The 23,608-nt window shown below is 58.0% G+C and overlaps 1 protein-coding gene and 1 long non-coding RNA gene across 7 annotated transcripts; one reads left to right on the top strand and one right to left on the bottom strand.

The window, feature by feature from the left end:
• Positions 1-45: 45 nt before the first annotated feature.
• On the bottom strand, positions 46-19,934 carry AMZ1 (archaelysin family metallopeptidase 1). Of its 4 annotated transcripts, XR_008551220.1 has the most exons (8): positions 19,780-19,934; positions 13,322-13,852; positions 11,836-12,000; positions 9,584-9,712; positions 9,073-9,242; positions 8,367-8,543; positions 3,506-6,322; positions 1,107-1,144 (listed from the first exon to the last, which is right to left on the bottom strand). XR_008551220.1 is itself a non-coding variant. In XM_037507053.1 (7 exons), the coding sequence occupies exons 2-7, from the start codon at positions 13,623-13,625 to the stop codon at positions 1,103-1,105; spliced, it is 987 nt and encodes a 328-aa protein (XP_037362950.1). In that variant the 5' UTR covers positions 13,626-13,852; positions 19,780-19,934; the 3' UTR covers positions 46-1,102. The 4 variants fall into 4 exon arrangements, 3 of the variants coding, with proteins under 3 accessions (XP_037362950.1, XP_037362948.1, XP_037362951.1); XM_037507053.1 differs by lacking the exon at positions 3,506-6,322 and having other exon boundaries at positions 46-1,144; XM_037507051.2 differs by having other exon boundaries at positions 1,102-6,322.
• Positions 1,152-11,696, top strand: LOC119241631 (uncharacterized). Of its 3 annotated transcripts, none has more exons than XR_008551223.1 (3): positions 1,152-1,244; positions 1,336-5,418; positions 6,693-11,696. It is a non-coding gene; the product is annotated as an uncharacterized LOC119241631 (long non-coding RNA). The 3 variants fall into 3 exon arrangements; XR_008551222.1 differs by having other exon boundaries at positions 1,320-5,418; XR_008551221.1 differs by having other exon boundaries at positions 1,152-4,686; positions 5,250-5,418.
• Positions 19,935-23,608: the final 3,674 nt, after the last annotated feature.

Here is a 23,608-nt window from a genome sequence, read left to right as displayed (position 1 = left end):
TAAGTATGTTCAAAGTGATCCAATTTGATTAAAAAAAAAATTTAAAAACCTCAGCAGAGTGACCTGAAACTGCGGTGTCGAGGAGCGCGGGGCACCCTCCAAGCAGGAGAGGACTAGAGAACTCAAGACGGTAAGTTCTCTTGGTTTCAGCTAGACTTCTAGAATGTTATCCTCTTCCCTAAAGGCTTTCTATCCATTTGGTTTTATAATTTTTATTAGTTTTGAGGATGAAAATTATACATAAGCTTCACAGAATTCTCAACCGCACAGGATTTAGTCTGAATATCAAAGACACGGTCATAAGGGATGCCAATCACGTCATTGGGTCAAGGTGTCGAAGCCCCATAGTTAGGACGGGTTGTTGCCCCTGAGAGGCCTGTTGGTGGTTCAGCTTTGGGGCTGAGGCCCGGGCTCTGCCTTCCAGAGCCTTTTGTAGGTTCGCTGTCCTCTGGAGTCCTCAGAAGCTTGGGTTGGCTCAGCGAGCACCACATTCCCCGACAGCAGCAGTATGAAGCAGGACAGGACTAAGGAGCTGCCTGCTCCATGCGAGTCCTACGTCATCTGACATGTTGGGGTGGCATCCAAGCTACTGCTATCCCCTCTCCACAAAAATGGGGCCTCTCCCCAGTGAACATGCAGGGGGAGCTGCCCCAAGTTATTCCCAAGGGACAGGAGTGGGAATAGGGTGGGAATGAGGTGGGGGATTGGGGGGAGTCGAGAAGGTGCCTCCTCAGTGGTTTTCCCTCCTACATCACTTCCTGTTTGTGCTGGGGGCTGCGGCCCTGCCTGTTCATGAAGTTCCTCAGAAAGTTTGTCTTTGCACCCAGCACCCCTCCACCGCCACTGGTGCTCCTGCCACTTCCAGGAGCCGCTGTCACTCCCTGTCTGTCCTCCAGCTTCTGTCCTCTCACCCCAGTTCTGTGACTCCTGTTGGACAGGATGAGAGGCCTGCAGCAGGTGCCAGGCCTCTCTCAGAAGCATCCCCAGGGCTGGCAGAGGGAGGGGCTGCTTCCATTTGAAACAACTTCAGCCGCTTCCAACATGAGAAGGTCCATCCTGTTTAGAAGGGTCAGTGCACTCCATTTGATGTTCCGCTCTCTCTTTAAGCAGGTGTTGGGAGAAACTGAAAGTAAGTGGACTCCTGCTGAATAAGGGATAAGAGAAGGTGATGGGCAAATTCAGACCAGTCCCACACAGCCCCAGGCACCTTCTGCTTCTACTCGGGCCTCTTGTCCATGTGGCAGGTGAGCAGGCGCGCACCTCCACATGCTAGAAATGGCCCAGGAGTCAAGGTGAGCCACAGGCAGCTTCCTAATTAGTTCTCCACTATCACAGGTCAAAAAGGACACGCATGCACTTGGAACATTGGTGGAACCAAGAAATGACATTTCAGCCGTGCACCGGACAGCATGAAGGAAGAGCCAAGAGGGAAGCTGCGGTAAGGAACCCCTGCACTGCAGAGCTTGGGGTGCAGGGGCTGTGAATGGCCGATGGGCCCAGCCTGGCCGAATTTCAAAGCAACAGCAGTGTGTTGTGGCAGTGCCGGGGTGTGGCTGTCTGGGGAACTGAGAGCAGGTTGGTTTTGTTCCTGGTGCATTTGTTGTAGCTCTCCCTGGGGCGAGTCCGCTGGCAGCCGAGGAAGTAGGGTGTCACCTGCTTATCTGATGAGCAAGTCCTCCAGTCGCCTGGGCCCTCACTGAGAAGGAGGTGGAGGCAGACTGGACTGAACACATAGTGGCCCTCGGACATTTCTTGGAAGTTGCTTTTTAAAATAACCTCCGACATAAGCTTGTTTTCATTTGCCTCTTTACCCAAGAAGCCAAATTCAAAAATAGATCTCAGTTATTCTGGGTCCTCATTAATCAAGGTGATGCTGTGAGGCTGGAAAAGGCAGGCTCTGTTAGCTGTTTCTACCCTTTATTTACAGTTATTTTAACAGCTTTCAAAGCCATGGTTCTTTGCTATAAAGAAATAGGTTTCCTAGATTATGCTGCAGTGTTTAACTTCCATGCCTGATGGCCTGAGGTCCATAAATGTGCTGTTCTCTGGAAATCTGGTGCCTCTACTTTGGAGTTGCCCCTACAGCCATCAAGGCTCAGCTGCTCTGCCCCCCACTAGGAGAGCAGGCTGGGGAGAGCCGGAAGGCCCTGGGGCCTCCTCTCTGAGGGCCTCTCCCAGGCTCCAGGTGAGGTCTGAACCACCCCAGGAAGCCTTGGTTCTCCCAGTCTTCACAGGATAAAAATATTCCTGATGGGGACTCGCCCTCTTTATACAAACAAATCAGTGAAGCCCCAGCAACTCTGGGCTTTAAGTTGGCATCTTCACCCAGGAGACCTGGCCACCCACCCAGGCCCTTGTCCGACCTCCAGGGAGCCCTGAGCCTGAAAGTGCTGCGGTGGCCAGCGCTCTTCCCGGTGACCTCAGAAACCAAGGGCGGGCCCGGGAGAGGGTGCCATTTAGGAATCAGCGTGTGGGCTTGCCCACCCCATGCCTTCTTTTCGACTCTCCTTCCTGCCCAGACCTATTCAGTGTGCTTTTCTAAGAAAGACCTAGAACACAGGTCTGGCTTCAGCACAAAAGAGGCCTGAACTACAGCGCCTCCACATTTTAGCCTCGGGCAGATTACCAAGTCTCTGTCTCCGCCTCCTCCACCATAAAATGGGGCTGCGAACATCCGCCTTGCAGGGATGTTTTGAGAATCAAGCCTGGGGGATGTTAGAAATTCCCTGGCACTTAGAAGGGACTCGTTCAAAAGTGGAGTTTATTTACAGGGAAGCTCTGCGTCCTTTCCCAGCCCAGCCCCGCCTGTTTGGCCCCTGCGGACCCCTCATTTACCCGTGAGTGTCCCGGGAATGCTGCAGCATCTTCTTTGAACTTGGTAGTATCTAAATTTGGACTCGTAGCTTTAACATTAGCTGCTTGGCTAAGCCATGGTGTTTATTTTTCCTTAAGCCCTTTCGGAGATTTCTCTCATCACAGAAAGGTCTGCCTCAGTGTCTCCTGGGATGGCATGAACAGCCCCACCTCCTCCTCCCTGACCCACGCTCTGGAAATGAGACTGTTTCCTCCTGTCCCATCCTAGGTGGGGGAGTTCAAAATGATTCCCCTCTCACCATTATGATGGTGAGTTTGGGCTCCAGGGAGGAAGAGTGGGGTCCATGAGACAGGAAGAGGAATGCTAGGCTGCCGGAAGCGGGATTTACTGCCTCATCGCCAGGGCAATGCTGTTCATCCCTGGGTGTGTGTTTAAGCTACATTAGAGGACCACATGTATTTCCCATCCCCCTCCCGCAATCTAACAGCCACACAGATACTGTCATGACCCCAGAGTATTTTTAGCTCCGTTTGGGCCCCTCTGCCTGGGCCTGCTGAGCTGTGTGAGGGAGGTTCTCAGAAGGGCATCTTCCGCAAGCGGGGGACCTGACCTTGTGAACCTCAGGGGCTTTGGACAGTAAGGAGAGAAGTGAAACTGACATCTACCTTTCAAAAACAAAACCCAGGGTACCTGTTCCTCGAGAGCCATTGTCTGTAGATGTTTCGGTTCCGCTCGGCTCCGATGCTCATCTGGATCACCTGAGCTTGAATTTTGGCAGATCTGAGAGCCATGCCTTTGCAGGAGGAGGTGGCATCCTTATCTCTCTCCCTCATCTCCTTCCCAAACTGCTCTTTGCTCCATCACAGACAGAACCTGGAGCTAATATTTGCTCGAAGGCATTTCTGATCTCTATTCCTGAAGACTCTATTTTCAAACCATTTCTGTTCTTCCACAGCTATCTTAGAAAGTCATCTCCATCTGCAGCCTGTAGAGGCCAGCAGGCGAGTCCTATTGTTTGTGGCTTGTCCTTTTCCACATGAAGGTGCTTTAGGACATATCACAGGTGACGGCCATGGGCACCAGTGGACGGTGCTGGAATCTGGTACCCACCATGGCACACACATGACCGCCAAGCCCACCTTCAATCTGAGACAGGCTGTTCTAGCTTCATCACCTCTATTTTACCTTGCATCATTTCAGCAGCAAACCCTTCGCAGAAGACTGGAGGGAACTGGAAAACAGGTAAGATTATGTGGCAGGTGTGATGGCCAAACCAAGCAGTGGAAGCTGACTGGGACAGATTTTTCGTAAGTGCTTTCCCATCTCACATACTTTTCCTTGGATTCAGAGGTGGAATCTGTCCCTTCCCCAGAACCAAGTGTTAATGGCAGCAGTGATGCACTAGGACTTGGCAAGGTCAGTCTGAAAGACTACCCACTTCCAGCTGACTGTCTGGGCACCCCCGCCTTTGGGAGCCAGCCATCATCCTCATATGCGAGGAGGCTCAAGCCACATGGACACACCGAGGCCAGCTGAGCTCACAGGAGCAGACCCCTGCCGCCTCCACCCCCCAACTGCATTACAGAGTCATAAGCTGAATAGATTGTCAGAGTTTTAAGCTGTCAGGATTTGGGTCTTTCGTCACACAGCACCCTTTCCCCTTCTGTGGGGTGTGCCCAGCTCCTCCTCACCTTCCCTTCCCCCATCAGTGTTACCTCCCAGACCTTCATGATGCCTCCTGGAAGCTCTGCTGAACAGAACAGGGGACCCGGAACGACTTTAAATTCAGTGTGTACTCATCTCTGAGTTTTCCTGGGTGGAATCCTGGCTGTGCCTGGTGTCAGATTACAAGGAAGCTTCAGCTCTTCCGGGTAGGCCCCCCTTAATTCTATTTGTTTTTTGTACTGTTTTTCTTACCAGACCACCAAAACTGTGTAAGCTGCCTTCAAAATGTAGGCACTGCCCCTGTTCTTGCCTCTTTCCACATGGGAAACCAGCTTCTCCCTGCAGGCCAGCTAGGGCATTTGATAATGGTGGCAGGAGGGATTCATCAATCAAATGTAGGTGCACGTAAAAGAGCAGTGATGGGAAGTGTGATTTGACAAACTGAAAGGAACACGGTCATATCCACATCAGGGCTGGGTATTTTAACATAGACAGGTCTCCCCAGGTTCTGAAGGTAGAATGTCCTGATTCAGAGGTTGTGTTTTAGGTCTGGGAGCACTATTAGCATTCATTTATTGAAAAAAAAATGTTTGAATGTTCCCAAACCCAAAACATAACCTACCAAATCGGAACTTCCTATTTTGGAAAACCTGATATCAGTTTTTCGCTCAGCAACTGCTGTAAATACTCTTCTCACTCCTCTCTCTCTCTCTCTCTCTCTCTCTCTCTCTCTCTCTCCTCCTCCCGCCCCTCCCCCACCTTGACCTAGTTGCTATTAACATTGCAAGTCACCTTTGGCAGAAGTTGTCCCACGAAGGAAACCCTGCTGCAATTTCCAGTAGGTAGCCTGGCAGCACCTTCAAACCTGCAACTTAGACACCCGCCTTTCCTGCGACATTCAACTAAAGAAATGGCAGGCCTCAGTGAGCTAGTTCCAGGTGAGTGGTGACCTTCCAGAACTTCTCACAGACTCCTGAGTGAAGTCTCACAGAAAGCAACCCTTTCTGAGTGTGGGATAGATATTCTAGACAGAAGGTAAAAAACTCTGCTTCCCTGTTGAGGGGAGACCCCAGTTATGGGCCTTGGCAGCCACGTTTGTAGGAACAGGACCCTGAGCTCCAGCCAAAAATATGGGGGCACGTGCCTCCCACCATCCTCTGTTAGTGCCACGGGTCACACTGAGGCTGTGGCCGAGTGCAGAGCCTTTCCTTCTGACCCACAGTGGGGCCACCCTTGGCCACAATCAAATGTAGGGGGTAGAACCATTGTCCCAGGGAAATACAGGCCCTGGCCGATGGTGCACAAGCTGTGCTAATTCTCCTCCTCCTTCCAGCGACAGGGGGACGAGTCCGTTCTGGACAGTTTGCGGGTGCTCAGCTTCTTCCTTAAGGAGGAGAACTTGTCCCCTAGGACCTTGCGTAGCCCTGTGCCGTCTCCGTCTCTGCCGCAGGGCAGTTCCTGCCTGGTGACCGGGAGCCGGCCCGTGAACATTTCCCACCGAGCAAGGCCGTCCACGGCCCTGTCCACCCTCGCCAGCTCCTCCTCAGTCACCTCCTTCTCCAGGGCCTGGATGCACATCGCCAGCCACCGTCCATGCTCCTCGATGGCCTCTGCCGGGGTTCCCAGTTGCGGCAGGCCCTCGGAGGCTGCCAGGGAGCTCAGCCCGTCCTCGGGCTCCAGCTCCGCATCCGGAGTGAGGGGCTCTGACAGGCTGGTGCCGGGCTCCGAGTCGCTCTCGCAGCACAGGCCTGAGTCAGCGCTGCAGGGCAGGGTGTCCTCCGACAGGGATGCCTCCTGGCCGGGCCGCAGCCCCACCGCTGCTCGAGTCCAGGCATGGAGCCTCTAAGAGGAAAGATAGGCCAAGCGTTCTCCAGGCGGTCATTTGCCTCGGACTTCAGTTACTTAGGTAAACCCCTCCTGTGAGGTGGCCCCACTGTCCCTGGCTACTTCGGGCTAATGTGCCAGGGCCCTTCTCACGCTGATGCCTGGGGGACAGTCCAGCTCGCACTTGCCCTGGGAAAGTCTCAGGAGCTTTGCAAGCCAGTTAGTTAGCCCGACCATCAACAGTAAACTGTGTTAAAAGCAAAGGGGATAAATATCCAAAACTCATCATTTTTACTCCTTTTCTCTGCTCTCATGCTTCACATCACCTGTATGGTGGCCACGCTGGGTAATGATGGCTCCCGTGTACCCTGCTCCCGTTCTGCCTCAGTGATGACACTGGCAACTGGCAAGGTGAGAGAGGATTTACACTGGGGATCCGCAGGTACTGTGCTCAAGGCTGCTGGCATTTGCCAGCTCACAGGCGAGGGCTTTACATAGACAGCAGGAACCTGTTCTGCCCCATCTGCATGGCACCCCCTCCCCCACAACAGCCTGGAAGGCAAGGAGTACAGTACATCACCTCCACTTGGGGCTGGAGTGTCCCCCTGCCCTCCTCAGGCCCTTCTGGTATCACACTGAATGACGCTCACTGGGGACAGGGGAGGGTGACCCCATTAGAGTACCATGGGTGGAAAAGAGGAACCACTCTCTGCTCAGATCCAAAGAGGTCCAGGCCTCCTGAGCAGGACAGGAGTTGGGAGAGGTGCAGCTCCTGTCTGTGGGTGTGTAAAGGTGGTGACATCAACGGAGTAACAGGTCAGGTCAGGTGAACCCCAGTCCTCACCTCCCTTCCCCCTGCCAGGGAAGTAGAGCTGCTTACTGCGCTTCCTTTGGCCCCAGGGAGCAGGCTTGGGGCTCAGAGCTAGCACGCCTTAACAATCCCCTCACGGGGCCTCCTTAGTGCCCCTGCAGATGAGACCTGGCGCAGGCCCCACTCCCACCAGGCGGGCTGGCTCCTCTCCGTACAAGTTCAGTCCATGTACAAGAGCCGCGCAGGGAGGCAGCCCTCTAGTGGAATGCCTGGACCTCTCGTGCAGAGGACCTCAAAGCGGGGTCACCAGACTGGCAGCATCACCAGGAGCCTGTTAAAATGCAAACTCTTCACCAGCCCCAGCGGTGCCAAAGGAGAAATCCCTCCCAGTTAGTCCAGTTGAACCAGCATCATGACCAAATGCACCACTCCAGTGCAGACTGCCCACCTCCAAGAGGAGAGAGGGTTCCCAGAGTCTAGACAATCAGGTTCATTTACAGCATTTGGCTGAAAACTTTTGTTTTTAAAATTAAGCCAAAGCTATTTGGTTGGGAGGCCTTATGCCTTTATTGGAATGAAAACTTTAATTCAGTGTTTTCATTCAACAGTGGGTTTCTTTGAACTCTGAACTCAGCGTTAAGTGTTTGAGTTTGCAGACAGACCTTCCCATAGAATAAGACTTTTCCCTGCAGGGGAGCAGGTACAAGAGTCCCAGGACCTCCTTTGTCCTGGGACCTGCTCCAGGCAGTGCCCGCTGCTCCCAGCAGAGGGCAGCATTGCCACGCTGGTGCAAAGGGAGAGGCTGGGCTGGGTTAAGAAGTGCATGACTTTCCAAAGGGAGTCTTGTTTAGTCTGGTTCTACCCCCTGAGGGGCCTGCACTTGCTCTGGGGTCAGTGAGCCACATAACATGAAAGTTGGGGCGGTGCACTGGGAGGTTACACAAGGGACAGCCACACTATCAGTCTGCAGAGATGCAGGGATACCCCTTTACAGTGCAAGGCCTAACATGAACAGAACAGTAAGCGCTCAGGCAGTGTCGCGGCTTAGGCAGCTGCACGCCAGCTCGAGCTAACTTAGAGCCTAAGTTGAGCTCAGGTCCTTTTGCTTAAGCTGGGCCCCCTCACTGCTTAGAGCCCAAGCACTTACAAACACACATGACCGTCTCCCTCTGCTTCCCAGGAGCAGCAGGCGGGTCAGTGGCCACTGTGGCGCTCAAGGCCTGCAGCAGGGCTTCTCCAGAGTGCACTCACCTTGTACCTGTCTACGAGCCTGAAGCCCAGGATGTGCTGCAGCTTCCGCAGGCAGATGGGACAGAGGTCCAGGGGCCGCCCCAGGGCCTCATCCAGGCTGAGTGCCCCCTGCATGAGACAGCGGAGCCAGCGGCAGTTCCCCAGGCCAAGGAGGTGGCAGAGCTCATGGCACACAACCTGAGAAAGGAAGGTCACCACCACCCTTGCAGCCATGACCCGCCACCCAGCCCATCCCTAGGATTCCTGAGCAGCCCCGCCAGGAGCCTGAACACCCTGGCCAAGGCCTATTCCTGGGAAGTGGTCCAAGCACCCCCTCCAGCCCCACCCCTGAATGCACAAGGTGACAACTGACTTCTCTGTGGGGCAGAATCTAGGCCCCGCTGGGCCACAAGAGAAAGGTGAGCGGGACCGTGGATGTCATAAACAGGTTCAAACCCTAGCCCTGTGGTTTCATGGCTGTGTGACCTTGGGTAAAGGATTTAACATCTCTGAGCCTTGGCTTCCTCACTCTAAGTGAAGGGGCATCCTCGTGTGCAAACTGGACAGTAACTGGGTGAGCACAGAGGGATCAACTGCTGACCACTACATCCTTCTGATTCTACATCCTTAGCTTCTCCCCAGGGCCCCCAACCTTCTACCCTCTTCCCATCCCCACCTTCTCCCACCATCTGGGCAGCACCCCCTGCGCCCTGGCCTCCATGCCCACCTTGCAGCACTGGGCCATCCCCAGGGCGTTGAAGCACAGGGTCCAGCCTCTGTCCTGCAGGGGATTCTCAGGGCCGCTGGCTGCCACCTCTGTCGGGGCTGGATCAGAGGCGCTGGGCCCCATCTGCAGGAACTCCCCCACAAACCGGGCAAAGCTACAGATGCCCACTTCTGGGGAGAGGCAGAGGGAAGAGGGCTCAGGGGGCAGCCCCTGCTTCAGGGAGCCCTAGGGCAGACCACCCCATCCTCAGAACCCAAAGGATCTGCCTGCCAGCGTGTCCACGGGAAGACAGCCCTGGGCAGAAGCTAGAGGAATGCCCCTTGCCCAGAGAAGCTGGAATATGGGGCCTGGAGTTCAAGTGTGGCTGTTGAGTAGAGGAGTGGGGGCATTCTCGGAGTAAGAGCAAGGAGGGTGCGTGTTCAGTCATGCACAATGCACCTGTGCTGAGTGCAGCCCTCCCCCCGCTCCACCCCTGCTGAGCGCCGACTGTGTGACGCGGGGCCTGGCTCACCGTGCCCCGGAAGGAACATGCCGAAGGTGAAGCTCCAGGCCTCGCAAGGGTACAGGTCAGACAGCGTCAGGCCCAGCACACACAGGGCGTCGCCCGGCTTGCTGCTCTTCAGGAAAGACAGGATGCCATCTGAGGGGAGAGGGCCAGTGGTCAGAGTGAGGGCAAGAGGGCCCTTCTCCCAGGCCCTCGCAAAGTCCAACAGAGAAAGCTTTAGTCTGAGGCTGAGAACTCAAACCACCGAGCTGCAAAATGTGGGGCCACAGGCCTGAGTCCCAGCGTCAGGCAGTATGGATCATCCGGGCCAAAAAGTTCTCAGGATGTCCATTTCCTGAATTGCCAAGAAAACTGACCTGAACAAGGCAGGGCCAAGGTGCCTGGCCAGGCCAGGGGAGTTCTGAAAAGACAGCTGGGCTGACAGGGCTGCAGGGAAGTGGCAGCCAGCACCATCACGTCCTAGCCCAGGACCTGTGCGCCTGCGACTCGTTGAACTCTGCAAGGGGCAAGGGAGCTCCGGATTATCCAGTGGACCTGGGGTCTTCCCAAAGTCTTAGGCAGGAAGGCCAGAGAGAGCTGAAGAGGCTCTGCTGCCGACTGGAGGTGGAACAGGGGCCACGAGGCGAGGAATTCGGGCTCCTCTGGAAGCTGGGTATGGAAGGAACCAGTCCTGCAGACTCCAGGGAGACTTCTGACCCCAGAGACGCAAGAGGAGCAGAGAAGTTTCAGCCGCTAAGTGACCTTGCAGTGACTTGTTACAGCACAAAGGAAACCGTCTCCAGGAACCTGGCTGCAGGGCCAGGGAGGGAACCCAGGACAAGGCCTCAGGGATTGAGGAGGGACCCCAAGAGATGCAGGTGGGGCAGCCAGCGAGGTCCAAGACCAGGGAGGTCTGAGTGGCTGGAGGGAGAGGCAAGCTAAGGGATTTTCCCAGGGGACAGCTAGAGAAAGGAGTAGCGGAGTGGAGGAGCTGGGGGCACACGGGGGCAGAGCCTTTGAGCGGGGAGCAGCCTGTGGCACAGGCAGGGCTGTGGGAAAGAGGGTTGGGAGCAGGAGAGCGGGTATGGGGTAGGGCCTAGGGAGACCGGCATCCCTAAACTGAGGCGCAGAGGTGCAGGCAGTGGGGAGCCGTGGAGGGAAGTGTGGAGCTTCCGCTTTGGTTGCCGGTAGAAAAGAAGAGGAGAAAGTATTCATGCTAGACGGGCGTCGAGTTTACCCAGGTGTGGACAGGAGGGGGAGGCGGGCGAGACCGCAGTAAAGCAGTGTGACAGCAAGGCCGGGGAGCTGGGCGGGCAGCGGGACCAAAGACCCCGAGGGCAGAGCAGGAAACAGGTGGTATCTAGGGGGAGGTCTGAAAGCCGCTGTGGCGCGCAGGTGGTGAGGACCGGACCGCCCGAGAGCCTGCAGACAGAACGGGGCCCCGCCCACACCTCCCTCTCGGACCTGTGACCTCCAGGGCTGAAAAAAATTAATTTCTGCTTTTTAAGCCCCTCAAGTCTGTGGTACTTTGTTACGACAGCCCAGGAAACCAGTTCAGTAATCTACACAAGCTCCTCCGACCACAAGAATTGAACCCCACATTTGCTGTGGGTTCTACCAGCCTCTAAGAACCTCCCTGAGGCTACCTAGTCCCAGCATCCCATGCGCCCCGCGGTGTGGGGCCAAGAGCAGAGCAGGCGCACTAAGCAGAAGAGGAGGTGGAGGAGTGACACATGTACTCCAGGCACCGCCAAGCTGGGGTCTCCAAGCCACACTCCAGTCCCCAGGCAGCTGGCATGGACACAAACTCCTCCCAAGTCAGGTGGACAGCACCGCAGGGACACGGGGGAGCAGAGGCAGGTGGAGGGGCTGGGCCCTGGCTCCCCGGGTCCACTCCGGACCCTGGAGATGGGTGAAGGCTGTGCGCACAGCAGGATGGTTCTCAGAATGACCATGCCTGAAGTCTGGCACCTTCCCTGCCAGTGAGTCCCTGTCAAACCTGAAAATTCAACACCAGCTGCTCCCTGTACCCTAAATTCCCTAAACACCAGAAAATTTAGACCCACCCTGCTGGCCTGTAAGGTCAAGGGACGCTTGTTTAATCCTTTTACAAAACAAGGAAATAAATGTTTTCCACAAAAAAAAAAAAAAAATGCAGCATAGGGGTCCTTCCTTCTGGGCCCCCTTCCTCCACCCTTTGCCTTCTGGAAAGGGCCTCATACTAGGTGGTGGAGGCCTGAGTCTGCGTCGGCCTGCGCTGTGCTGGCCCCCTCACTCACCTGCGTGGAGCTGGAGGCTGTCCGCATCCCGACTGGGGCGAGAGGAGCAGCGGATGGACTCGGCCGCCACCGAGGGCAGGCACTTGACCTGCAGGCCCAGGAAGAAGGCCTCCGTGCAGCTCCGTAGGTGGTCAAGGAGAGCGTCTGCCGGCCCCTCGCTCAGATCTGGGGGCAGAGCAGCACCGTCAGCCCGGCTCTGAGCCTGCCCCGGCTCCTGGAGGCCCTGCCGGCCTGTGCCCAGCACCTGGAGGCCCAACACCAGCCGAGCCTGGGCCTGGCCTCACAGGGCCGAGGCGGGCACAGAGATCACATTAAGAGACACTAAGCACTTCTCTTTAAGGGCCACAAACAAGTGGGGGTAGGGGGTGAGAGGTTAATGCCAGGTAAGGGACAATCGTCACAGTGGCAGTCGACTGGTCTGCTCGGTGGGAAGTTGAGAGGAGGGTCCTCTGCCAGCTCCCTCCATCCCAGAGGACAGCGGGGAAGGCGGGAGCCAGCAGTAGAGGCACAGCTGGGCTTACTCCCGTAAGACTGCCAGTCTGGCAGGGGGGGGGGGGGCAGCAAAGGTGCAAGACAAGTGGGCGGGACTGTCCCACGACTGCTGAGCTGTCCCAGGGCAGTGAGGCTGTCCTGAGGCTGCAGGGCACCATGGCAGGAAGCACAGCCAGACCACATTTTAGGGGGACAGAGGGACATGGATGGGGGACCTGTGAGAAAGGCCAACAGCATCAGCCTTGCCCAGGAGCTGTTAAAAATGCAGACACCCCAGGCTACCCAGACTCAAGCTGCATCTGAACAAGGAACCCCAGAAACTGCATGTTAGCATTTGAGGGGTGCTGCTCTGGCTGTTAGGGCCTGGAGCAACAAGGATGGTTTGCAAGGTCAGAATCTATGGAGATGGGGGATACCCACAGATCTCTGGCTCCCTCAACACCCAGCCAGCGGGTCTCCAGAGAACCTGCCTCGGGGATCTCAGCCCCTCTTGACAGGGAGGCGATGGGGTGTGCCATGCCATGCTCAGCCAGAGCCTCGCAATATAGACTGAGGTTAAGACCTGGGCCTCTGGGGAACCTTCATGCAAATTCTGCCTCTACCAACTGCCAGCTCTGCCTCTTGGGCAGGTAAGCGACCTGGCCCAGCCTCGGGTTCCTGTGTGCGAAGCAGCATGACCCCAATCTCAGGACTGCACACCACACAGGAGTCTGAAAGAGGAGCACACAGCACTGCCCAACAGGTCCAGGACCCTAGATTTCCTAAACAGTGTCCCAGATGAGGTGGGAGAATGTCTGAGCCCAGAGGGCCTCCCCTGCCCCGCCGCCCCTGCGCCCCAAACCTACCGGTACTGTCCTCCCTGGGCCCAGGCACAGACACCCCCACCTTGTGCTAGATCTAGGCCTCATCCCCTCTTGGGGTCCTGGTGGTCAGGATGCCCCATCCAGCTCATCACCCACTTGCTGGCCCTGTGGGCCCACACCCGTGCCAGTACCTATGGGCTGCAGGTAGATGTGCTTCCGGGCCTGGCTCTGCTTCCTGGGCAGCAGCGCCGCATGGAAGGTCTGGAAGTCCTCAGGAGCCTCGGGGCGGCTAAGGAGCCAGTCGAAGGCGGTACGGATGAGCAGGGTGCAGAAGAGGGTCCTCTGGGGGTTGTAGGCCTCAGCCAGGAAAAGCCTCTCGGCGGGGGAGAAGGTGGACACGTAGAGCTGCTGCAGGGCTGTGTCCGTGGACACCAGTGCGTCCTTTAGGGCCCGGGGGCCAAAGCTGAACTCCTGGGCGGGCCTGCACTGCAGCATGGTGGGTGGACAGGCGGGGACTCAGGGACGGCCCCCAGGCCTGGCCACATCCAAGAACCCCTGCTGCTGCCCATGAACCATGCAAGGATGGCCACAATCTCTTCCAGAATTTTCCCTAGGTCTGACCAGAGTGGCTGCTGAGGGCTCCCCACAGATGGATGTGCCCAGCATTGGGCCTCCTTGGCACAGCAGGGGACAGGATGGACACCTCCTGGCCGCCGGACACCCTGCAGGTGGGGGACATGCACCAGTGAGCCGAGCAGGCAGGGAAAGCAAGAGTCAGTGCCACCCAGGCCTGGGAAGGATCTGGGGGTGGGGGGTAGACAAAAACCAATAGGGGCACCCAACCTCCCTTGTACCTCCCCCAGTTCTGGAACCCCAAAAAGGTACACAGGCCCCTAAGGATAGCAGCCCCAACATCCACGCCCATCACATTCTGCCCCAAGCCCTCAGCAGGAGGGGCATTCCAAGGGAGACCACTGAGCCCCAGAAAAGCCAGAGGGGCCTCGCCAAGCAGCACACCAGCCACAGTGTCTCCTCGTGATCACCTGTCACCCGGGACCCCGCAGCACCTCCTTGCCCCAACTGCCAGCTTTCCCGGCAGAGGCTCTACATGCCCCAGGAAGGGAGTCCCATCCTCGAGTCCATGGCCAGGCCAGGCCAGCCCAGGAGGAGAGAAAGGCAGCCCCTGCTGTGCCCAGACCCAGAACTTTCCCCACCCAAGCCTGGGCAGACCCAGTGCCAGTCCCTGAAGTCCATGAACAGGGAGCTGTGGAGAAGCAACAGAGAGGCTTTAACTGCTGGGCAGGCTGGACGGGAAAGCAGAGGCAGGAGGGACAGATGGGCGGGGGGAGCAGTGACAGAGTCACTTTACAAACAGGATTTTTCCTTCCCAGTGGGGCGCCACAGCCGGTGCATCGTGGAGTCATCAGAATCAAGCTCCCCCTCCCCACCCTCCGCACAGCCACATCCCGAGAAGCACTGACAGATGAGGCCTAAGACCCGATGGGGGAGGCGGCGGGGGTGGGGTGCACGCAGAATAAAGATGGGGGAGGTCACGAGGGAAAACAACTGGAGAAAAGAAGCTACACAAATAACAGCGGAGAGCCAGGGAGAGGCAGCCGCGGACGCTGGTGCCGCATGCAGAAAGTCGAGCCAGACGCACGAAGCGCTTCTCTGCAGAAGGCACATTGCGAGGCCCCCAGCCCTGGCCGGAGAGACAGCCCTGGGCCTGGATTCTGAGGGAGAATGAACAAGCCCACACTCCTTCAAGCAAGTCCAAATTGGATCATTTGTCCCCAAAAATCAATTTAGACACAGACTCCGGTGTCCGTGTGTGTCAGGATATGCAGCACGTATAAACATGGGTGCATGTGCAGGAAATGTGGGTGGATACAAAACTTATAAAGTTTCTTCTGGAGAATTATGTGCATATAATTTCCCCAGAAGATATCAGCTCCCCAGAGATCTGTACAGATACCATTTTCTTTGCAGTCAAGCGCTAGCTCAGACAAGAGGAGGGCCGGGATGAGCTGAGGGGGCCCCCGAGACCCCTCCAGACAGTTTTAGGTACCGTGAGGAATCTTGATTTGCGTGGCTCAACTGCTTTGTAAGACTGTGCAAGTCACCCCCACCAGCGCTGGGAGTTCCAAGTCAGCACTGGATCCTCCCTGCTCGACGGACGTCACTGCAGGGACGGGCATTAGCTCCATTTTCAAGAGGGTGAAACTGAGACAAAGTGATTTAAACCAACTTAACCACAGTGCCATAACTTGTAAGAGTCAGAGGTGGACTAGCTCACTGACTGCTCGCGCACCCCAGGAGCCATCACCAGAAGCAGCCCGGCCCCACCTTCTCAGGAGCCCCGCCTGAGCCCCTTGTGCGCCACCAGGCTGGGGCAACACGGGCAGCTCGCACCGGGATGAGCCCCGGCCCCCAGGCTGTAAGCAAAAACGCCAGCCGTGCAGACACCTGCGGACAAACCCTCAGGGAAGGCCGCAGCGGCAAGCCAAGTGGCCAAGTGTCTTGGGGCCCGAGAGACACCGTGGGCGCTTCCAGAGGAGGCAGGGCGGGCCCAGGGCAGGGGCTCACGTGGGCCCCTTCACTCATTCCTTCAGCAGATAGTCCCCACGCGCCTGGTCACCCGTGGCCCAAACAGACAGGTCCCTGGCCTCGTGGAGCTTAAATTCCCGAGAGGTCAGACAAGAAGTCGCATCTCCCAAGAGCTGATTAGTCAGAAAGCAGAAAAGGCAGAGAGGGGTGAGGCGGGGGGTGCTGCGCGTTTCAAGAGGGTGTGCAGAGAGTGCTTCCTGGGAACACGGGCTCACAGACTGGAGGGCATCAGGGCAGGGGGTCGGGGCAGGAGCATCCAAGCAGAGGCGCGCGTGCAAAGGCCCCGCCGCACACACACGCCGCGGGCTCAGGGACAGCGGGGCAGGCTCGTGGCAGGAGTGGAGGGGCCGGCACATCACACAACACGAGGAAGGCCGTTCTTAGGGATCTGGCCTTCACCTTGAGCCGCATGGACAGGGGTGACGTGAGCCATGTGCGCATGTGCAAGCATGGCTCCAGGAAGCCTGTCTCTTCCCCAGCCGGCCGAGGCACGGTGGGCCTTGAGGCAGGAGCCTGCAGGAGCGTTAGGAGACCATGAGATCCCAGCAGATCCCGGGACCCCTTGAGGACCAAGTCCCTGAATGCCAGCTGCAGCTCTGGCATGACCTGGCCCTCTGACCTTAACCCTAACACTGTGCCTCAGACTCCTCCCAGGTACACTGGGTTGGTACCACCTGCCCTCCTGGGCCAGCGTGCACTGGGCCAGCACCGGTCACGTGCATCTCACCAGCCTATTTTTGTTTCTGGATGTGGGTCACATGCCCCCACTTCTGTGCTCTGCGCTCTCTCCAGACCTGCTCACAAACACCCTCACGAGTTGCTGGAGCGAGGGGCTCTACCCCGACAGCTTAGTGTCACAGCAGCTCAGGATGATTCCTTCGGGAACTGGGAGTGGCCTGTAAACTGTTTCTCCGAAGCAGCCTGGCCCTACCAGGTGCCCAGGAGGGCCTGTGTCTCGGCTTTCCAGGTGAGGCAAGAATAAGACAGCTCAGATGTCTGGGCAGCTACCTGGTCCAGGTGGGCCTCCCTCCTCACAAGTCCACCATCCCCACCACCACTTTGACAGGATACCTCATCTGAACTGCCTGAAACCTTCTCACCCGCCCGCTAGCCAAGGAAGCTGACGGGGAGGGCAAGCCACTTGCCCAAGGTTTCAGCCTTCCAGGACTCACACGCAGCTCTCCGGGCTCCTGACACAGTGCCCCTCACTCTGCTCCTTATTCACAGAAGCTCCTGCCCTCGAAGGATCCTTCCTGCCAGCACCCACTCCCCTTGCCACTCCCAAATCCTGCTCAGAGCGTCGCTGTCAGCAAATACCTCTAACCCAGACAAATCCTTGAAAACCGAAAAATCCCATTTTACCAAACGTTCAAGGGCCTGACACATCTGTCCCCTGGAGACTTGGACCAAACTGTAAACTTCAGGCTCATTTCGCTGCTTTGGACACAACCAGGTGCCCAGGACATCAGGAAGGGCCACAGCGGCCAGCTCTGCGGGGCCCAAAGGTGAGCAAGACGAAAGGGGCGAGCATAGGCCTTTGAGTGAAGACCAGACCCACAGCTGGGCCAGCACCTCCAAAGGAGGCTGGGGGGCTGCACCTCTGCAGGGCGGCCCCTGAGCCTCGGTCTCAGGGCCCCTTTGCGTGCCCACAAAACCACTGACAAAGTCCTAAAGACACCCAAGAGCTTGAGCTGATGGGTTATTCCTATCAACTCAAAGCCAAAGTTCTAGCTGGGAAGCGCAAGGACACAACGCCGCCATCGCGTCACACACGTCCTGCGGCCGCGGGAAGAGCCCTCAGCAGGCCCACAGGTGGAGAGAGCAGATGCCGCTGTGAAAACCGCGGGGCCCGCCCGCATGGCTGCAGTCTTTGGAACACACTCTGAGAACTGCGTCCCGCCCAAACCCTCCTCCCAGGGACGTTTCACGCTCACGGGCGGTGGTGAGCACACACCGTGTAGGACACCCGTCAGAGGATGCCCCACGACCACCTGCCCTTGAGCAGGCCTCGGCCCACCGGCCACCTCGAAAGCCCAAAGGCATCGAGGCGGCCCCTGAACTCCAGACTGGCACGGGCTGGCAGGTCAACAGGATGGGAGGGTCCAGGTTGGACAAGAAGGTGCTGAAGTCCCTCTGTCCTTCCACAAAGTTCCCACTCTCTGGGGTCCTGGACACGAATGTCTGTTCCTCTCCTCTCAAATAGCCTGTGGAGCCTCACCTTCCCGGGGTGTTAGGGGAACCCCCACCTGGCCTTTCCATCCTGCCAGGCTATTTCTGCATAAATCCATTTCTCATGCAGAACCAGCGCTAGACTGGGGCAGAGGTGAAGCCGTGTCCCGGCAGGGCAGCTAGTCTGGGGTGGGGAGGTGGGGCAGCAGGTTGGGGGGGACATGGGAGGGCACACAGAGCAAGGTCCTCTCTGCTACCTGCCAGTCCATTAATCTTGCCGATGGGGAACGCTCCAGAAGGGAACCCTCCTGTACGGGGCTCCTTGCTGCCACTGGGACTGGGCCACTGGCCATCACACCCCGCTACAGGACACAGCCAACGCGCACAGACCTTGGTCGTGGGCCGGACGCTCTGCTGAGTCTCCTGATTAAGCCCCACGGGCTCGTGAGGTCCCAGGTGCTATCATGAGCCTCCTAGATCAGGTGGGCAACCAGTCACAGCTGGGCAGCAGCCAGGTTTCAAAGCCTGCCTCACACCAGAACCCAAACTAATTCCCTGCTAAGGGGGTTCCAGAATCACAGGCGGGACGTCGCCTCCCTCGGGCAGCAATATCTCTGTCCCACCACTGTGAATGCTTCTGGCCAGCTCGCCTTGCTCGGGGTCACCCACTTGCTCCTCTCCTAGCCTCTGTTTTGCCCAAAGGCTGGGAAAGCATCGTCCTGGGGCAGGCCACGTCCTCCTGCAGGAGAGGGCCAGCCAGCAGCCCCGAGGGGCAAGGCTGTTCCAAACTTCCAGGCCCTGGGCACTTGCTCCCCCATCTGACTAGACACATGCCCCAGCCTCCGCGCAACAAACCACACTCTGATTCTTGTTATTCTGAATGCGCTTTGCAGAACCTCCCCGCAGCTGCATCGAGTTATTCATTAATTGTCAGCCCTAACCTTCATCCGAGCAGCCCCATGCAGAAAGGCATGTAAAGGGTTTGGGGTTTCACACTTCTCAGAAGGTTTCCATTTACCAGAGGGGAGGTCCGGGGCTGGACCACAGGGTGTGGGGCCCCGAGCCAGACCCCTGACTTTCTGTACCTGTGAATGGGAAATCCGGGTCCTGACACGCCTCAGGGGAGACAGGCAGGGAGGGCCACACCCCTCCCCCTTCTGACCCTAGCGGCATTTTAAAGTTTGGCATCTCTGCACCCCACCCCCGGTTTTCTGGTCTAAATCCCGTGCCCTATTTTGCCGGGTGTGCGGACCTAATTGCGCCTCCTCCATCCTCACCTGCGGCTCCGGAGGCCCTAGGGCGGGGAGTCAGGGCGGGGGAGGGGGGGGTCCTCCACTTCCCAGACCCAGGAATTGCCCCTTTCCTCGCCTCTCCCCACTGTCCCACTCCCTTTTCGCCCCCACCACGCGCGAGCCGAGAGCGTGGCAAACAGCGCCCGAGACGCCCCCCCGGAAAGCAGATGGGGACGGGTAGCCTGGCCCCTTCCTTACCCGGCTCCCCTGCCCCTCGGGGTCTCCTCCCTCAGGGGCCCCACCTGGGAAGTCCGGACCCTAATCCTGGGCAGAGCGCGGTCCCACGCCAACCCCACCCCCCACCCCACACCGCCCCCACCGCCCGGGCGCGGCGCCCGAGCCCCTCGCCTCCCGCCCCAGGGCTCCCGCGTCCACGCCAGGGGCCCTCCCCGCGCCGTCCAGGCGCCCGCGTGGCCGCGCGGACGGGACGCTGAGTGCTCGGCGCCCCCCAGCGCGGTCCCGCTAGGTCACCCCCCCCCCAAGCTCTTGGACCTCCCGCCCCGCTCGGCGCTCTCCCAGCGCGCAGCGCCGCTCCCCCCGCGCCGCGCGCCCGCCCGCCCGCGCCCGCCCGCGGCTCCCACCTGGCAGCGCTGCCCTCGCGCCCGCGGACGGCGGGACCGCAAGTTGGCTGAGAGCAGCGTGGGCTCTTGGCAGGGGCTCGGAAAATCGAGGAGGTCCCGGCATGACGTCACCGCGGAGGGGCAGCACCCGTGGAAAGCGACGGGCCCCGGAGAGGGGGGCGGGCTCCGGGCGGCACCACCCCCCGCGTGCGCGCTCCCCCGCGGCCGGCCCCGGCCCCGGCCCCACCCGCGCCAGCCCCTGCCGCTCCCAGCCTGCGCTGGGGCACCCCTGACACTCCCAGAAATGCCGGGGGAGGCTCGGGGGTGGGCCCGGGGGTGGGCCCGAGGTCTTAAAGCCCAGCCCGAGAGAGGTGAGCCAGGTGCGCGCAGGGCCGCAGGTGAGAGAGGGAGGGGAGCTTGTTGTGAGGCTCCCAGGTGAGAGGGATGGGTGAGCGCTGCTGCGGGAAGACACTGGCATCAGAGTTCAGTAATGTGGGGGTGCAATTCCAACATGATTTTTTCATCACTCCCCCCCAACTCCCCTTCATTTGGTGGATCCCCATTAAACTGCAATAATGATTTTTCAGAACTTTATACAGGCCGGGCCCCCCTGGTGGCGCAAGGGGTTGAGACGCAAGCTTATGAAGCTGTCCAGCAGCCTCTGCAGCACGAGTTCAATCCCCTGGCCAGGGAGCTACCCACATGGCGCAGCAGACCTCTCCTGTCAGGCCCGCTGCTCCCCTCAGCAGTGTATTTCAGTCAGTCTGCCTGTTCTGTTCCCCACTCTGTCTCTGGTGAATCCTCTCACCGCCCACACTTCTAGCCTGTACCCCAGCTTTTGTATGCATAAATAAATCTTTAGAGGAAAAAAAGAACTTTATATAAGCCAGCACAATATACTAAATGTTTCCATTTATGACCTCATTCCAGCCTCTTAAAGGCCTGTGTGATAACTATCCTTTTTGTTTCCACTTTATGGATGAAAAACTGAGTAGTCAGGAAGTAGGCAGGCAGCCGGCAGAGTGGGGGCTTCATTGCCACCTGGGATGCCAGTGAGGGTGGATGCAGTCGACCTGCTGGCTTGTATCCTGGAGGTCTTTGTCCCGGGAACTGAAAGGACTCATGGCCCTGGTCCGCAGGGCCCCAACAAGGAGCCATGTCTGGGTTGCTCATGTTCCTGGGAGAAGGGCGGCCACAGATCCCTCCACAATGCCCGTGTATCAGCCTGTCGCCCACGTGCCATCTTCCCACTGGAGAACAGCTCCTGGGAGGCGGGCAGGGCCTGTGCTGGGGCAGGTCTCTATGAAAGCAGAGGACGGGTCCCCTGGGTGGCCACTGGAATTGCTACTTGGCCTTTCTGGGCCTTGTCCTCTCAGCAGCCTCCACCTTGCCCGGCTGGAATGGACTCTGCCATCACGCAACTGGGGAAGGCCCAAGTTGGCATAGCAGTTCCACAGGGCAAGGCAAGCAGCCCCATGGCCTTGCGAGGTCACAGGTGCTATTACGATCCTCCTATCTCAGGTGGGGAAACGGCCCACCTGAACCCTGAGAGGTTCTCGTCTAGGGTCAGGGGGCTCCTGTACCCCTAGAAGGCTGGGCCTCCTGAAGCCCAGGCCACAACAGGCACGTATGCGCTCACCCTCGCCCCCTTCTGGCGACAAGTGTCATGGCGCCCCTCCAGCTGCCTAAGCAGGAGACACTAGAAAGCCCTCCCTCAGCCCAGGGCTGTCAGGCCTCCTTCCGGGCAGCGTGCTAATGTCCCCAGATAGTGTGTCCATGGCCGAGTGTGGTCAGGTGCCCATCGCGTGACGACTGCAGGTGGCTGGGCCTGGGGAGCGCACGCACTGCACCGTCACCGGAGGTGGCTGGAGCAGGCCAGGCAGGGTCCGCAGGGTCCTGTTACCAGCTGTACGCGGAGCAGTGAGTCCACCCTGGTTCGCTCCCTTTGGCGGGGCCCAGGCAGGTGGCTGTTAATTCAAGAAGCTGAACAGTTGAGGTGGGGGGACAAATACACAAGCGCCCCTGAAATGGAGGCCGGGTGGTTAAATTGGTCTCAGATCCTAAGAGCACAGCAGGGAGAAAGGAACTTCTCTGAACTTTTCTCTGAGATTGCTTTGCACAGACACAGCAGGGCTGTTGCTTCTCAGCTAACCTTGAGCCGGGCTTCAAGGCTAGAGCCAGGAGACTGCGCACACAGGAAGGGGGCTCCCCGCAGGTGAGGGGCCACCACAGCCATGCAGCACTGCAGTTAGCTGCAGAAGAGCCTCGTCATACTTGCTCACACGTGGATTGGCCTGTAACTAGCCGAAGCATTACCGCCAAGTTCGCGTTTCTCTGTCCCTCACAGGCTCCCCAGCCAATACAATTTAACTCCTTTGTTCTCAGCCTCAGCCCCCCAAACCTGATAAACTCATTCCCTTTCTTACTCCAAGAGATTTGACCTCACTTCCTGCCTCCTTGCCATCAGTTTGCAACAAAGCTTGTTTCTCCTTGAGGCTGCTGCCAGAACCTGATCTCTGCAGGCTGGGTCAGGGGTCTGCCTCCCAGGGGAGAGGTCCCCCTTGTACTTTTGGGATGTGAGGAGCCCTTTCTTGGAGGTCGGCCCAGCTGGCTGTTGCCAGCTTCCATGAGGCTTCTGTGTCCCCCCCAAGGGTCCTCTCAAGGGCTGCTTGGGGCTGGGGTGCTGGCCAGGGCCGGGCAAGGCTCAATCTCACGTACACCTTGAGTGCGGGTCACCATTTCTCCCGTCTCCTGACCATCGTGGCTGGCCGGGGCCTCCTGTCTATCAGCCATGAGGACTGCACCGCAGCTCGGCCAGGCCAGCTGTGAGAGTGGCCTGGCCTTGTGCTTCCACCCCCGAGTAGAAAGGACTCCAAGTGCAGGGAGGAGCCGTGCGATGAAGGCCGGCATGATGGTCCAGCTCCCACGAGGAAACTTTTCCCCCAAGCTGCCCTTTTTCTCTTTGAAAACCTTTATGATAAGGCCTTCCTTGGAGCCGAAAGTTGTGCAGGCCCCGGGTTGCCAACTTCCAGGCAGCCCGCCCCCCCCACCTGCCCAGCCTCACTTTGGAGAAATGCCCCCACAAATGACTGAGGGATTTGTCACCATTTTCTCCTAACGCTGCCCGGGAATTTGGTGAAGTCTTTCCCCCCCCCCCCATAGAGGAATGTTATTTATTTATTTATTTGTTTGTTTGTTTGTTTGTTTGTTTGTTTTGTTTATACAAGCACTGGGTATAGTCAGAAGCGCAGGAGGGCGAGAGAATTCACCAGAGCCAGAGCGGGGAGCAGAGCAGGCAGAAGGACCGAAGTACACTGCTGAGGGGAGCAGCGGGTGGCAGGAGAGGTCTGCGCGCCATGTGGGACCCTCCTCCGGTGGCCGGGGAGCAGCCGGGGATCTAACCAGCGCTGCAGAAGCTGCGGGCAGCTTCGCAACCCAGCGCTCAACCGCTGCGCCACCGGGGAGGCCCTATTTGGTGAAGTCTTATGAAATGAAGTTATAACAACAGATGTTTGTTATAGAAGATTTACAACTTGCCGAAAAATAAAGAAAACAAAAGAAGACCTCACCATCCAACCATGGAGATGTAAGCTCTCAACATTTTTCTCAGATTTCCTCCAGGCCATTCTTTCTCCACATCTAAAGGGGTTTTTGCACTACATACTCCACCCCGCCGGCAGCTCTGTCACCGAACCCCCTTCCCTGCTTGCCAGTCAGCACCCCGCTGCGTCCGAGCTGCTGTGCTACGTGTGTGAGGAACCTGGTTTGGGACATTTGGGCTTCCCCCACTTCTTGCTATTTCATATATGTCACTCTGTCACTCTTGTTCCCACAACCGTTCGTTGCACAG

This window comes from Talpa occidentalis, unplaced genomic scaffold (assembly GCF_014898055.3).
Source record: "Talpa occidentalis isolate TD23 unplaced genomic scaffold, MPIMG_talOcc4v2.1 talOcc4.12, whole genome shotgun sequence".
Classification (NCBI taxonomy): domain Eukaryota; kingdom Metazoa; phylum Chordata; class Mammalia; order Eulipotyphla; family Talpidae; genus Talpa; species Talpa occidentalis.
This window is presented reverse-complemented; position numbering and strand designations above follow the sequence as displayed.